Raw genomic sequence first — 15,661 nt, 5'->3', positions numbered from 1 at the left:
GCCACAAGAGACTATTTTGCTCCCACTTGGGAGGACCTTTCCTGTTTCTTGCTCTAACTCTGCTTATCTGGTGTTAAACCTCCTTGCTGATCCGATTCAGACCACTGAGCTGGCAGGGTTGGTTTGTTTATATTTTTTGTGGATAAGATTCCTGGGGTAGTGGGCTGACCAAGGCAGAGGGCGGGCACAGTGGCTGCATAAGCAAGTGTGGAAGTTCGGGAGGTGGAGAGGAGACGGTGTGTTCCTGAAGCACAGAATTGCAGCCAGCTGTTCAATCACTTGCTTGTCTTGTTGACTATGCCGTTGTCCCTTTGCTAATTTTCAAGATGGTGTTACTTGAGCATGGGAGGGTTTTTTTGGATTCTGTTTCTTCAAAACCATTTTTTTTCAAAATATGCCTTTTCAGTGGCATAGGATACTTTGTGTATCTTCCTTGTAATACATATACAGCAGACACTGTGACCAGTTGAGAAGGTGACTTGAGCTGTAGTGCAACTTCCCTAATTCATTGCCTGCTGCTCCTGTTTGCTTTTGTAACAGTTACTGTACAAGAAGCCTGTTTTCCCTTTTGGATAATATCCCTACTTTGCAAGCTTTCCCTGTGGAAGAGAGAGAACTTTGGACTTTGGTCTTCTGTATTCATATGGATAAACCAGTTTTTGAGGAACTACGGTGTGACACTTGTAGTACAAGACCTGTAAAAAATATATTTGTGTAACCCCTCTAAGTCCATTGTAATTATGTAAGCTATTTTTGAAGTAACAGCTTAAAATTGTGAGGATATTTCCAGTGGATGTGTGAAACATACTGGTATGAATTCTGTGTTTTGAAGTGCCTAGGAATGTTTATTTCAAAGGAGATACCTAATATATATAATCCTAATTTTAAAATATTTTTTCTGTTGTTTTTAAAAGTACCACCTAAAATTATTGTTTAATATTAGTTTACGATAAAGTATTTGCTCAGTGTTCTCAGCTCGTTACCTCTAGGTATAACTGGTTTCTCTAAAGACTCGTGTTCTTTGTAGAATTTAGGCTGAGCAACAAGGGAAATTTTAAAATTCATATTCCAGAAAGCTTAGTCTGGTCTGGCAGTTAACAAAATAAATCTTACCTTTTAATCTTGCCCTTCTTAGAATTGGTTTTATGTTCCCCCTCTTCTCCCCCACTCCCCCCCCCCTTTTTTTTTAATTCATTTGTGTTGAATTGAAGGTTGGCTAAGAAACTCAGGGTTGGTTTTTTGCAGAATGGTTCTGCTTAGTATTGTTTGACTAACAAAAATGGAACTTTATTGAGCACTTAATGCAGGAAAAAATCTAGCACACTGTTCAAGATGTGACATCTTCCTATCATACCTCGGTAAGAAGATCTGGACTGTCTTTGACTTCATATAGATAAGTATATCTAAAGTTGGAAACTCCATCTTTGGCACTTCTGACTTACAGAAATTGTATTGCTGTGGTGGTGGTTTGGGGACAACACATTAAGAAATAGGTAGCAATTAGTGAAATGATATTCTTTAGCTAACATAATAAATGTGGTTCACTGACTTGAGGATCTGACTTGGGGATCTGATATTTAATGACTTGTTTATCGTTAGATTCTGGGTCACCTTAACTATATTTTGAGAGCGTTTGTTTGAAATGGTAGGGATGGAAATGTGGGAATGATGGTTTTGACCTTACCTGCATCTTGTATCAGCTACTCGGCAAAGCCAAATTAAATGTCTCACAGTAGAAATTCTTTAATGCATTAACTGGGTGGTGACACTACACACATACAGCTTTTCATGTGTGGAAGAATTTTGCTTGAAATACATTGCTTGTCATATAGTACATGTGTCTGTCTAATTAGAGTGGTTTTGTGCACAAGTTCTAGTGAGGTAGCTAGTTTACTTTTAGTTTAAATGGAAATATTGTATAGTAGTTGGTTCTCTTTGATCCCTGTCAGCTGGTCTGTGTCCAGCTTCTGAGATTCTTGTTGGTTTGCATGCTGTCTGGCTCAATCACAGTTGATCTTTTTTGTAAATTACTTATTTTCTAGTTTTGTCCTTGACACATTTCTAGCAACAATAGGGAATTTAAGAGAATAAAGAAAAATTAGTCTCTCACTTTTTTGCAACTGAAGCAAACTCAAGTGTTTTATTTTTGGAGCATGGAAGGAAACTTAACATCATGCTATGGCTTCTTTCATGAAGTGTCAGAATATTTTATTTTTGGTGTTACTGGCTGTGGTCTTAACAGCTGCTGTATTGTGACCTTTGGTTCGTTATACAAAACTCGTGTCAACTTTGTAAGTGTATTCCAGTCATTTACTTTTACAAGGAAGTTAGTATAAAGGCCAGTATGTGTGTATTAATAAAATGATCTTTTTAAAAAACTAGCATTTTTAGTAATGATTTTAGAATGTTACATGGTACTTAAATTGGTTTTGGAATAGATGGAACAAAAGGACTGCATAGCATGGAAATCGTAATGATTCCCAATTTAAAGGAGAAAAGTTGTAAATATTTATTTTTTGATTTTTTTAATATAATTTTGTGTTTAGCTACAGTTAGCTATAGTTCTATTTTGCTGAGAGTCATCCATGCCTTAAGAAAAATGCACGTGTAGGGTATCTTTTGCACATTTCACTTACTGATTCCCCTTGGTGTTGAAAATGTTGATGCTGAAAAAGTGTTGAGATGGCTTTTATTTTATAGTTGTGTGATGATTTTATTAAATGACCAGAACATACGAAGGTCTTGGTTGCTACAGCTGGAAACCAGAGAGTTTAAAACTTTTTTTTTCCCCCCTCTAGATTTTCAACTGAATTCTCACCTATCAACACTGGCAAATATTCACAAGATTTACCACACCCTCAATAGGCTGGTAATGACTTGCCATTTTCTCTCAGCAGAATAGCTAGGGCTTTAGTTCAGCATGTTTCATGATTGAAATCATTAAGTGATTACACTTTTAAAAACTATGTCTGCCTTTTTGTATGAGACACTCTTAGTGTTGAATCCGTTAAGAGATAAGCAGTGTTAGTAAAAGGTGAAAGATTATACTCCGGGGGTCACAGTGGAGTTTGAGCGCTGTTCACCGCAACATTGGATTTAGATGTTGTCTCCATAGAAGAAGCTTTCCTAGATATATCAAATAATGGTAATCATAATCGTTATCCAATTTCTTACAGTTCTTGTGGAAAACACATTGAACAAGCAAGCTGTCCTCTTAAAAGCATGCAAAGAGTGAAACAAGATTTTTTTTTGAAGACTGTCCCTGCTTGTTTGCTGTGCATTTACATTTGTTTTATTGCAACCATAGCTGGAAATGCCAATATGGCTTCTGTTTGTAAACTGCAAATTTTGTGGAAAAGACAGTGCCTAAAAAAGGGGGTAACTCATTTCCAAGATTTCAGTTGGTTTTTAATCAGTTTTCTTTAGAACACGTATGTGTGTTCATCCTTAATCAAAGCCATTTCTGTGGTAAACGGTCAATTCAATCTTTCTAATGCTGCATTTATTAATGGATTTGTTCAATACAACAATGCAAAATTCCCCATCCAATGGATGGTTATTTCCACTCTTGAAACAGTTTGATAAGTTTTTGATAAAAAAATTTAAAAAATATTTTTCAAATTATTTAAAGATTATCCTTGAACTTTTTAGATAAATGTGAACTGAAAATGCAAAGGCTCTGCAGTCTTAGCTAGATGCTCCTTAAATAATTAATATAAAATAAAGGTTAAGAACATTACTGAACAATGAAGATCACCATCTTGTTTAACTGTATCATTCCTGCTCTCTTGCAGAATCTGACAGAGGACGTTGGTCAAGACGATCACCAGACAGGTATTTAATAGGGATGTAGCGGAAATACATTGAAACAATTTAAACATACTTCATCAAAGAAGTCTCTCTAACATCACTGAAAACTGAATTTTAGAAAACTAAAGGAGTTTTAGAAAACAAGTGCCAGGATTTTTTAAAGTTTTCTTCAAGATAGATGTTCATGCTTTTAATTTATCCAGTTGTGAAAGACTCGCACAGGTTTCAGCAGTATTTGTCATTTTACTATTTCTTGGTGTAAGTACTTTAGAAGACTTCATGAAAAAATTCTCTCACTCCTTGGACTCAACCCATTAGACTAGCAGAATATCCATGTTCTTACAGTGTTTTGACTCTTGAAAGAGCACTTGTGAGAACAGAGCAGAAGCAAGACCTCTTGTGGCTATTGTGATGCCTGTGACCGAGTTTAAATGCTGTGCTCCAAACAACCCAGTTTTCTTCTTGAGTGGTTTTGCTGCAGGTTGTTCCTGTTTCTTGTGCAGATTTTCAGTCAATGTCTAAGGGCTATTTGTTAGTCCAGATCTGTTTTCTGTTCAATAAAATGTCATCGTTTTTCGAGGCCTTCATCTCAGGTGCCTAGTACTAGTGTGCTGCCATTCTTGATTCATCAGCATTTGTGCTTTGTGACTTGATATCTTGCAACATTTGTTACCTCCTTTTGTGCTTGTTACTTATGAACTGGCGTCTTCCTTGATTTCTTTTTCTTCCTTCCTTTCTGTGTTTCAGGCATGATACCTAAGGAGGAAGGAAAATAACTTACTGGCTTCAAGCCCTGATCACTCAGCAGAACTGTTCTTTAAAACTGACCATATCTGTCCTACCATCTGTCTCAAAGTTTTTCTCTATCCTGAGGTGCTGGCTATGTTTGCTGATGTTACCTTGAGCGCTTAAGAAAGTGGAGAGAGCTGTCAGCTCCTCCTGGAGATTTCTGGGACACACAAATCTAGCACGCTCTTAGCCTAGAGCAATGAGAAGAGAGGCATAGGACTGCATTGTTTGGGATCGGACAGAGCTCACTTAGGGCTTATGTACCCTCCTCCGTACTGTGACAGGTGACGTTGTTTCATAGTTGAAGTATCTTACCCTAGCCACAAAAGGCTTCTATCAAATATTTACCTTCAGCGTGGTTAGTGATTTGATACTTGAAGTTAGCTGATCATGTAAATGAAAAACCTGTGCAAAAGAGGTTGAGGCAGGTAGTTCAAGACAAGAGGTTTTATTGTCCGTATGTTAGAACTGATGTCCTCTCCCATCTCCTGGAGACTTGAAATTTTCCCCTTTGTGATCCAGGTGCTCAAACTAAACAGATACATACTGATTTAATGTATGAAAATACATTCCATAATCTTTGTTTACTTTTGATCACAAAAAGCTGTTGTGAAGCACTGAGGTAGTCCCCTTCTGTCACTAATCAATCAATAAGACTCGGTATGCCAAAGGTATTTTGAATTTGTCTTATCTCTTGCCTAGGACTTCTATCATATAGGTCAGTGTAAGAAATCAGCCTCAGAGCTCTCATTATCTCTATTGGAAGGTGTTTGAGCATGTTACTGGTTTTGATGAACTGCTTTATACTGACACTCATGGTTATCCTATTGCCTGCATTGTGTTGTTTGAATTAAGCTGTTTCAAAAGCTTAAACACGCCCATTGATGAGTTTGGGCACAGAATCCCAGTGAAGAGTGTAATTTTTTTACAATAGTTGTAGAACCTTTCAAACCAGGAACAGGTATGAAATGAGAACTGAAAGTAGAAGTTGATACCGGCAGGCTCCTCATCTTCAGATTTGGTTCCAGTATTTCTTATGCTTCTGCCCTTTATGTCTCCTTGTAGAAAAAGGTGAAGCCCTGATGTTTGCGTAACTTCCAGGTGAATTCACTCAAAATGTGTGCTTGGTTTTCCTCATAGGAGGACAAATACACATGCATGGAGCTATTTTGGCCATTGTGAATATAGTAGAGTGAAGTCTCCAGTGTCCATTTTGTTTGGGACTTGACACTTCTGAAACATCTTACTGGAGAGCCTTATGTGAATCTAAAAAGAATTGCTTTGCAATTGTTGATTTCGATGTGCCTAAATTTTTGGAACTTCTATTTTCCAGTATTACTGACTGCATAGTAAGACGTGTTAAGACCTATTAATTTTGTTACGCAATTTATAGAACTGCATAGATGCTGTGAATTTGAGATTTATATCCAGAATTCATTTGAAAGTCATGTTAATAACTCTGTTGCAGAAGATTCTTTGAGTGTTGCCAAACTCATCTAAAGGTGATTTTTTTTTTTTTTTAGAGATTTTTTTTTTTTTCTTTACACTGAATCTTCTGAAGTAAGCTTTATCCTTATAGATTACTATTCATTTTCTGATACAACTATCCTGGTTAATGTTATTATATCGTGGGCCCTGCTTTTGGCATGACTTAATAAATGCATATCTAAATTTGGTTGAGAATTCTAAAAGCTATTTAAAAAACGTGAGTATTTCAATTTTAGGTTAATATTTATAATGAGCTTTTAATGCATATTACATTTATTTCAAAACAGTTGTTTCTGAGCTAACAATAAATGTGCTGGACATCTAAATTATTTTAAGTAAATTATATCTTTTCTAAGTATTAGCCAGATTTCTTTTCTGGAACCAGATCTTAAATATCTAGGAGCTAGAGGGTGGCAGTTTCAAAATTCCTTCAGTGATTTGGGAGCTAAGATGGACCTCGCTTCAAAATTCCAGTCACCTATAATGATTACAGTCTCATAAAATGTGTTAGCATTCAGTGTGCATATATATCTGAAAAATAAGGTAGGCTGTCTATGTGTCATGGGCCTTTGGCTTTCCAGCTGTCTGTAGGGGTAAGAAAAGCAGGCATTCAGATTCTGTAAACAATTTCTTTTTCTTCTAGTATGTATATGCATTAACTTGGAAAACTCTTTCTCTAGAATTTGAAATAATAGTTGTTTTTATGTCATAACTACAAATCTAGTAACTTGTTAATAGCTTAAAGTCGTGATTTGGTTGTTAAATTGTGACTTATTTACCTATCCAGACTAAAATATCTTCAAAAATAAAAGTACGCTTCCTGTTGTCACCTGGCTTGTTTAAAAGAACGAGGTAATGTCTTCAACAAAAGCAAGGCTTCATTGCTGTTCTTGAAGCTTGTAGGGGGAAAAAAAATTGCTTTTGCCTCCTTCATTTTTTTTTGTTGTTTTAGAGAAGAAAACCCTCTTGAGTCCAAAGCACTTCTCTATCTTGAATTCCACACTAGAGAAGATGATTTTTCCTTTTACAACAAGATTGCAAACTATTTGGTGTTTTGATGAGTATCTTAGTTTTCTCATCTTGTATCTGAAAAATTATGATTGTTAACTGTGCTTGTGGTGGTCTTGTTGCATCATTAAGCAAGCAGCTATATCTTTCCAATTGCTTCAGCTTTCACAGTTTCTAATTATTTTTCCTTTGAAACATCCCTCTACCTAAGCATCAGAAGAGCAGGATTATTCACAGGCATTATCTAGAGAGAAGGTGAAAATTACATGTCTGTAAATCACTTCTGTAGGGACACAGCTTGTAGAATTCTTATTTATTGACCTCTGTTTTTTCTTTTTTGTTTGTTCCGGTTTTGTTCCTATTCTAGGAGTGTCCCTCTCTTGCAGTGATTATCTTGCATATTGTTTTAAATTTCTTAGGGTGAATTTTAGCTCTTGAGTTGATATTTCCCTTTGGTAGCTTTGTCTCCTGCAAATTTGGAAGTACTGAATAGAACGTTTGGCAAACAACATTTATACTCGGCAGGCTTTTGGCTGATGGTGGCCTATTCAGCAGCCATTTGGAGGCTCTACCTTGCAAATGCTAGCTTCAAGTGTCAAAAAAACAGTGAGAACTAGGAAGGTTCTGCCAATCTTGAGTTGAGACCCAGGAGTAAGAAACTTTGAAGATAATCACATCAGAGAAGCTGCACTTGGTAAGTAAAGTTCCTGTTAAACTTTGCATGAAGTCAGAGGGAGCTGCATGTTCGTTTGCAGATGATCAGACCTTTGAGAAGTGAAATTAGTTGTGAAAGGCTAGACCTAGAAATTACATTTAGAATTAGAAAGCTCTGTGTAGGAAAGGTTAATATTGATGCTACTTGGTGAGCTATACTGTAAAATAAGAAATGGCAAGAATTTAAGTAAAAAACCCCAAACTCTGATAGGTTTTAGCTTTAGATGGAAATAAAAGGTAGAAATATTCTGTTGGTTTAACTTTCAGAATTTGTTACAGAGAAATTATAACTGCCCTTCAAATTCAGTATACTGAGTCCATTAACAAAAGGAAATACTTTTAAAGTAATGTTCCTATACTGTGTTTAGAGTTTAGAGATCATTCAACAGTTAAAACATAGTGAAGACTTGGTCCAGGCCTCAGTTATTAAGATGTTAAATCTCTGAAAGCATGTACAATATGTTTGTCCAGCTGGTGTCTCTGTGTGTGTGTTTGTGCGTGAAGGCGGTATATGTGTGCATTTAATAGCCACTTAATAACTTCTGAGCTATCTCTTTTCTTCCCTTTTCTGTCAGTTTGAGAGCTGCAACTAGATACATTCAAACCAAGAAAGGGTACAAGTTTTGCGTATAAGTTATTGGAGAAATTGGGTTATGGTGAATTCTATTATAACTTTAAGCCTTTAAAACAAGTTCAGCGATCTTCCTAAAAATGTCCTATCATTTAATGAGGAAAAGACTTAGAGCAGGAATTCTTGGGTTAAATTCTTCGGTTTGTATGGGGTTGCAGATCTGACAAAATGATTTTCCTGTTCTATAACTGTTTTATTTTTACTTTTATTTATATTATTTTCATCTTTTGCTATGCTTCTCTTTTCACAGAGGCCTTGCATATTTATTTTCCCAATCAAATAACCAGTAAACTGGACAAACCCTGGTGGGGAGAGGGTGGGTTGGTGGGTTTTCTTTCATTTTACCAGCATCCAATGCCTGTGGCCATCATAAATAGATTTTTTTTTTTTTTTAATAGAAAGGCATTTAAAAAATAATCAAATTGCTCTCAAAGGAATGAGATAGCTACAGGTTGTACTCAAGTACATACATATTTTCCAAAACAAGGTGTTCATTAGGACATGTTTTCATTTGTTAAGTTTAGCGTGTGTCTGAGTCTGCTGGCTGTCTCTAGCCATCTGTGAAGTTCTGCTGTCATCTTAAGTGTTTTTAGTTTGTGTAGGTTTTAAAAAAATACTGGCAGAGTCTTTAGAAATTTGATCTAAAAAGCCATAAATCATCACACTTCCAATAACTTACCAGAATACAATTTTGCAGTATCATTAATTTGCAGGATGAAACAAATAACATTGAGCAGGTCAGGTTCCTTAGTTTCTTTAATCTGGTTAGTTAAGTGCATCGGGCATACTGTGAGTTTTTGATGGTCTCTGGCTTACCTGTTTCAAATATATCTGATATTGGTGAGAAGGTAAATAATATTATTGTTAATTTCCTTTTGTAACATATTCTGGATAGTGCTTCTAGAAGTATATTCTTCTGACACAACCATTATGATTCTTTCATGTGATAGTAGTTTATGGAGTATAATGCTTGAAGTTTTTTGATAACTAGTTAAATTATAATTTGAATTTACAGTACTCTTAAAACTTTCTTTCTAAAAGATAGTGTGGGTATGGCCATGCTTTCCTGGGAGGATACTGGCATGGGGGAGCTTCAGGGTAAAAAAAAAAAAACAAAACAAAACCAAAAAAACCACAGAATATATAGGAAGAATTTTTGAACTGTAAAGAGTATTTCTTGAACTAGGGAGATAATTTTCTTCTTAATAGAAATGAATATAAAGGTAAGACCAAAGAAGGCATACTAAGTGCAAAAGCTCTTTTAGTTGAAACCAAATTAGTTCACCTTGATGTAAAAACTGGTTTGAACATCTTGCCTAATACTAGAATAATCCATAGTTTCATATGCATAATAGTTTCAGTGCATGTTTAAAATAAAGTACATGTAGCAAAGCCTGTGAGGCTGTAAGGTTCCTTACATGTGTTTCTCCTATAACAGGAGAGAGACTTTCAAAGATACGAAGAATAGGTAAGCAAAAGATTGCTGTTAGTATTTGTTGGGAATTGGGCCTCTATGATTTCAGTCTGCTCCCTTGGTGTCAAAAAGTAGAAGTTTCATTGCTTGCTTCTGTGCTGTGATTTAAAATAAAAGATTTTGTGGGCATCTTAATAAAGCATAGCTAAACTTGGATGCTGTTGAAGCTAAGAGAAGGTAGCTTAGGCATGCTGGAGTTCTTCATATTTTCTTGCAAGTTTCCTTGGCATTGCTTTGCGGCTGGATTTTTGTACCTCACCTCTCTCTTCCTTTCCTTTTAAATTTCTCTGCATAACACTTAGAGCTTTGATAGCTCTTTGAGCTGCTCTTACACACACCTTTCTCAGGTGTCAATGTGGTCTTCAGTATATGAAAGTAGGACAAAATTTTGCCTGGAGTGTTAGCCTACTGTTTTCATGAGACAGCAAAGGCAATTTAACAACTTGCTGTGGTCAAAAGGGCTGGTCCTGTGCTCTTTCTTGTGCTAATATACAGAAAGTTGTTATTCTTTTTTGCTTGGGTGAATTATCTACAGGTTTGGTGAGCTGGATTGGCACACTGAAGAGTCACCAGAGACATAGGAGTATGTAGTTGAGAGAAGGGAAGGGAAAGACTGCCACTTGATTTGCATCAGTGTCTTGAATTGGCTGTTTCCTACTTGGGGACCTTCATACTTTGAGAACTGTCCAGTTCAAATGATCCAGCCAGCCACTTATTTTTTTCCCCTAGTGGCTGCTGAATGTCTCTTCCCCACCCAACTGCCCCCCCCCCCCCCCCAAAAAAAAAGAAAGAAAAGAAACAAAAAAAACCCCCAAAACAAAGAACAAACAAAAAAATCTTTCCTACCCCTTGCTCTCTGTATCACAAAAAACTTGGGGCTTAAAAATAAAAAGGTTCTGTTTTCTAGAGGTAGGTGCTCTAGTTTTTGAGTCACGTCTGTATTTCCTACAGTAACGAATGACTCTTAGAAGTTCTGATTTGAATAAATGACTAAAAATAAGGATGCCTTTTTGAGGACTTAAAATACTTAGGGTAGTCTCAGTTCTTGCCTTTTGTTAGACCGAAGTAGCACTAGCACTGCTGTACATTTTGGTATAGTGCTTTTGGCCTTAACTGAAATCTGGTCATAGAACACCATGTAAAAGTGAGATGGATTTTGCTATTGAAAGGAGACATTTCTTTTGTAATCTTTAAATCCACTAACCTCCTCCCTTCCCTTCCCTTTGTAATATGCCTATTAGTGGACACAGTTTAACTGGTCTGCAACAGTTTCATTTCTTGTACTGGTGTTTTTAATTCCCTCTGTAGGAAGTCTTCGGTCTTGCAGTTCATCAGACTGCTTTAGTAAAGTGATGCCTCCAAGGAAAAAGAGGAGACCTGCAGCAGGAGATGATTTATCTGCTAAGAAAAGTAGACATGATGGGTATGTCATCTTACCATGAGCTAAGACTGATGGAATATCTAAAGTTCAACAGCTGATATGATCATGTTTTTAAATACTAATGGAAATGGTATTCAAATTTGCTTGGTTTCTTGATGTGGAACCATAGCCTGTGATTGAACGGTGGGATATTAATAAGCACATCTAGGTTCAGTTTCCATCTCGCCTTTTTCGAGTTGTACAAGAAGCTTGTAGGGAACTTCTGCTTGCTCTATTTTGCCAGCTGTCAAAATAGACATACTTGTTTGTTCAAAAACAACTTCTAAGAGATGCAATAATATCTTCCTGTATACATGCATAAGATCTGTATTGGGCATTCTCAATCTACAGCCTGTCAGAAAAGTGGCTGTAGTTGTAGCCCACTCGGCTCTTACCTGAAGTCCTGCTAGTCTCTCCCTGTCATGTACTGATTTGATGCTGATCATGTGAAGATTGCCCAGGCAAGGTGATAGCCGGTGGTGGAGTGGTGATTGAGGTGGTGCTGCTCAGCTTCCCTCTGGGCAACAGAAGCACAAGTGGGTTATAACTGTGTGCATGAGCAGTGTATTCTTTTGGCATAGGTGTTGCATAGCTGAGACTTCTGCAAGTGTTGGATTTTCAGTATGTGTATGTTCAGTCAGCCTCAGTCATTCAGAAACCATTGAATGTGCTTCTTTTGTGCAAGATAGTCACTATTTATGTGCAGTGAATTCAGAACTTGTGGGAGTACAGGACTGTACAGTCCTGCGTGATAGGTGCAGGACTATCCTGACGTTGAAAAGTGACGTATACAGCCAGAAAGTTTGGTTGCCACTGCATCAGTCAGTAGAATTTGAGCTCTGTTACATTCATGTATTACCGGTGACTCAGAAAACACTGCTTCCATAACAAGTATCTTTAGGAAGGTAAAAAGATGCATTTCTCTCCTGTCAGCCTGAAATCAGGCTGGGTGCTTTGCTTTTTATTCTCTAGCATGAGTCAGAAAAATGCTGGTAGCCAAATTAAGCCTCTGGTTATGCTTCTCTAACTCCATTGTGTTTAATAGGGTTGCACAACTGTAGCTGCACTGGAATTTATTAAATGATCTGTTGATGCAGAAGAAAAAAGAAGATTTCAACTCTCCCTTTCATTGCTTTGCATACATAACACTATAAAGAACAAAAAAGCAGTACATGTTCTTAATATATTTTTTTACTGCTTTTCAGAAATAATTAAATATAAAAGCTAAATAGTTGATAGAGGACATTACAGCTTATTCAGAGATATGCATACAATATGGAAGTGAAATGAGGACAAAGTTTCTAGAATCGAAGTAGAGCGGTTCACGAAATTTAACTCCACCTTCTTTTGCCAAGACACTGATGGTAAAACAAAATAACCCAAACCCCCTAGAAAGTAAGGTTGTCTGCAAGTAAGAGATACTGATTTATGTAATTCAAGAAATTTATGAGAAACTGATTTCTTACTCTATCAGTAGTGTGTATATATATAATAACAACAACATAATAATCATTAGGAGCTTTTTGAAAGCATACGTTGAAGGATTTTTTTTTTATTTATATCTGCCTTTCAGTTTATAACTAATGGATCTAGTTGTCATTCTACTGCTATGTAAGGCTTTATTAAAAAGGAAGACGTCAGCCTGCTTTTAGAAGCGGAGGTGAAACCAGATCTGCCCATCATGGGCCACAGGGGAATATCCTTCTCTGATGTGGTTCCAATTTTTATCTGTCTTCCTTCTAAAGGTTTTTGGGCTTTCTCTGCTTCCCAGTGTATAAGTTTCTTTTGTTTTGGTCTTCAAGAAAACAGTTTTTATTTCAGCATGGCTGGCAATATGAAATCATTTGCTGAACATTCAGCGCAGACTTGGAGCTTTATTTTCTTTCAAAGAAGGATTTCTTCAGATTTGGCTTATGCCCCTGTAACCTTCTGTGAACAAGTTATACAAAGAGCAAGCTGTCTGCTACTTCCATGGTTGTTTGTCAGGCAGAGCTCATGCCTGTCATGTTTGGTCTTTGGAGGTCAGACATTTCAGTTTGTCAAGCAGAAATCAATCTGAAATCAGGAACCTTTACAGCGGTGTGCTGTAGCAGACCTAGTTATTTTCAAAGCTGTTTCCCCTTACATAGTATGCCCAGAATGCTGTGTATAATAAAAACAGTATGGATAGTGCAATGCCAGTTTATGGAATAAGGGGCTTCTAAGCCCAGTTCTTCATCATTGTTTCTGTTTTAGAGGCAGACTTCCTAGAAGCTGCATACTAGTAACTCAGGATAAGCCTTCAAGGGACATGAGCCTGTATGGATTCTGTATTAAGCAAGAATCGTAGTCTGTGTCTGTTCTTGAATGTCTGCTTGCAATGAAAAAATGCAATGTGTGCTCTCCAGAAGAGACTGCATTTCCTAACAGAGATGATTTGTCACTTCAAATGCTTATGGAATGATGTAAGTTTTTTTATGTTTCTCAGTTACAGTGGCAAACTTATAGGGGCAACATTAGCAAATAAATCCAGTAATTGTGAGTCTCCTGTTTGTTTTCAGTGCAAAAATGATAGGTAGTAGTCTGAAGATTATCAAAGGAGTGTCATCATTAGTGGTGTTATCACACCTGAGACCAAATATTGATGATTCCTCCTGGTTTGTCCCTACAAAGGAGATTTATTTTTTTAATCCTTACATGGATAGTTTTGTTGAGCGATATTTTCAGTCTTCACTATTTGTGGTGTGTTCTCATAATCTCTTCAACTATAATAGTGATATTTTTGAGATATGTATTCTTTCCAGAAAGTTTATTTCAGCAGGGCTCTGTGCTAAAATAGAAGATGATTTCTAAAGGCTCTTAAACTCATAAACTTTAAATACATCTGATACCAGGGAGCTTGTAATAGCCTTCAGCCTCAGTTCCAGGCTGTTAGGGATATAGCCTCATCTTGGAAGGATTAGTGGAATAATGACACTGGCTATTGAGGAAAAAAAATTATAGGAACAAATCTAGTTGTTAGTGAAGTTATTTGGAAATGCTGATCTCATGCATAAACTGATTATGGAAAACAAAGATTCCAAACATGTTCTTTAGCATCCCACCCTTATATAATAAGAGCTTGAATTCTGTTAATTAACATTCATAACGTCACCTTGAACCATGAGTGCAGTGTTTCAGTGGGAGGGAATTTTTATACCGGATGATGTGTAATGAAAAGAACTTGGTGTATTCATTTCTGGATCACAGTAAGATTTATCTTGTCTTAAAGAATAGCTATTGGAAGTAAACAGTTTAGCTTACACTTGCCAGAACATAATGACTTGAAGAGTTGGTTTGTATTTTCCTCTCACTATCACAGTCTTGACTGTATTGTACTTAAAACTCTTATGGTATAAGGTATTCTCAAACTGGAGTTAAAAATACATTTTCTGTACATTGCTCTTCCATCACTGTCTTAAGGCTCTTAGGAAAGGTAAAGCAAGTTTCATGTAAAGATACTTGCTAGGTAAGAATATAGTCTGCACTGTGCAATATCTGATGCTGTGTATCTGTTACACAGTCTCTAGCCGAATACTGGCTTTTTCCGTAGGGGAAAATGAGCTGTATAACCTAATGTCTTCTCTTCTTTCTGATAGTCTCATTTAAGAAAATAATTATACTCCTTATTCCAGAATCAGGCTGAGAACAAAAATCTTACAATAATGGATATTTGGACCTTAGAAGGATGAAAACTAGGAATATTTATCTGCTTCCCTGAAAATTATGTTTTCAAGCAATTAGATCTAGAGTCTAATTTATTCTAGATGTGTGTATGGACCACATAAGGGCCTGTTAACATGAAAAATAGGGTTTCTTTATTGAGTAATAAGTTCCATCCTCTGTGGTAGAAAAACATAAGTTTTGAAAACACAGTCAACACACTATTATTAACATGGGAAAGTAAAATGGGATTGTACTAACCTTGGAAGTTTTCAAAACATTTAGTGCTGAGAGGGTTTTTTTGTTTTGTTGTCGTTTACCAACTGGTTTGGTCCTGCCCCATGCAAACAGCCTGTGTTACCAACTGTCAGAGATGTCTAGACCTTATTCCTTGAAGAAGAGGTTTTCAAGTACGCACAGATATAATTTTCCCTTTTTATACACCTTTTCAGTGAACTTCACTTAATAGTTCTGAAGAATCTTAAACTGGACATGTGACTGTCAGCATGTATGCTGTTATACATACTGCTCCTTAAGTAAGCCTGACGAAGTTCAAAACATTAATTTAAAAGTTTGAAGATGATTGTAAGCCTTTAAATAGGGAAAGATAAGACATATTCATTCATAAAACGTACCAGTCAAGTAA

General features: G+C 36.5%; 1 protein-coding gene across 8 annotated transcripts in view; it reads left to right on the top strand.

Moving 5' to 3' along the window:
- The window catches only part of DCUN1D4 (defective in cullin neddylation 1 domain containing 4), a 42,516-nt gene that overhangs the window by 7,012 nt on the left and 19,843 nt on the right, over positions 1 to 15,661 (top strand). For 2 of the 8 annotated variants that reach the window (XM_069790426.1, XM_069790418.1), the window contains exons 2-5: positions 2,799 to 2,869; positions 3,795 to 3,834; positions 9,879 to 9,908; positions 11,223 to 11,337. The exons of 1 other annotated variant lie outside the window; for it this stretch is intronic. In XM_069790426.1, coding sequence (XP_069646527.1) covers positions 2,799 to 2,869; positions 3,795 to 3,834; positions 9,879 to 9,908; positions 11,223 to 11,337 — 256 coding nt within the window. Of the gene's footprint in view, positions 1 to 2,798; positions 2,870 to 3,794; positions 3,835 to 7,620; positions 7,790 to 9,878; positions 9,909 to 11,222; positions 11,338 to 15,661 lie in introns of all 8 variants that reach the window. 5 more of the 8 variants (XM_069790441.1, XM_069790433.1, XM_069790456.1 and 2 more) reach the window with 4 other exon arrangements.

Source organism: Haliaeetus albicilla, chromosome 1 (genome assembly GCF_947461875.1).
Source record: "Haliaeetus albicilla chromosome 1, bHalAlb1.1, whole genome shotgun sequence".
Lineage (NCBI taxonomy): Eukaryota > Metazoa > Chordata > Aves > Accipitriformes > Accipitridae > Haliaeetus > Haliaeetus albicilla.
Note: the sequence above shows the minus strand (reverse complement) of the source record. Positions and strands in the feature narration are given on the sequence as shown.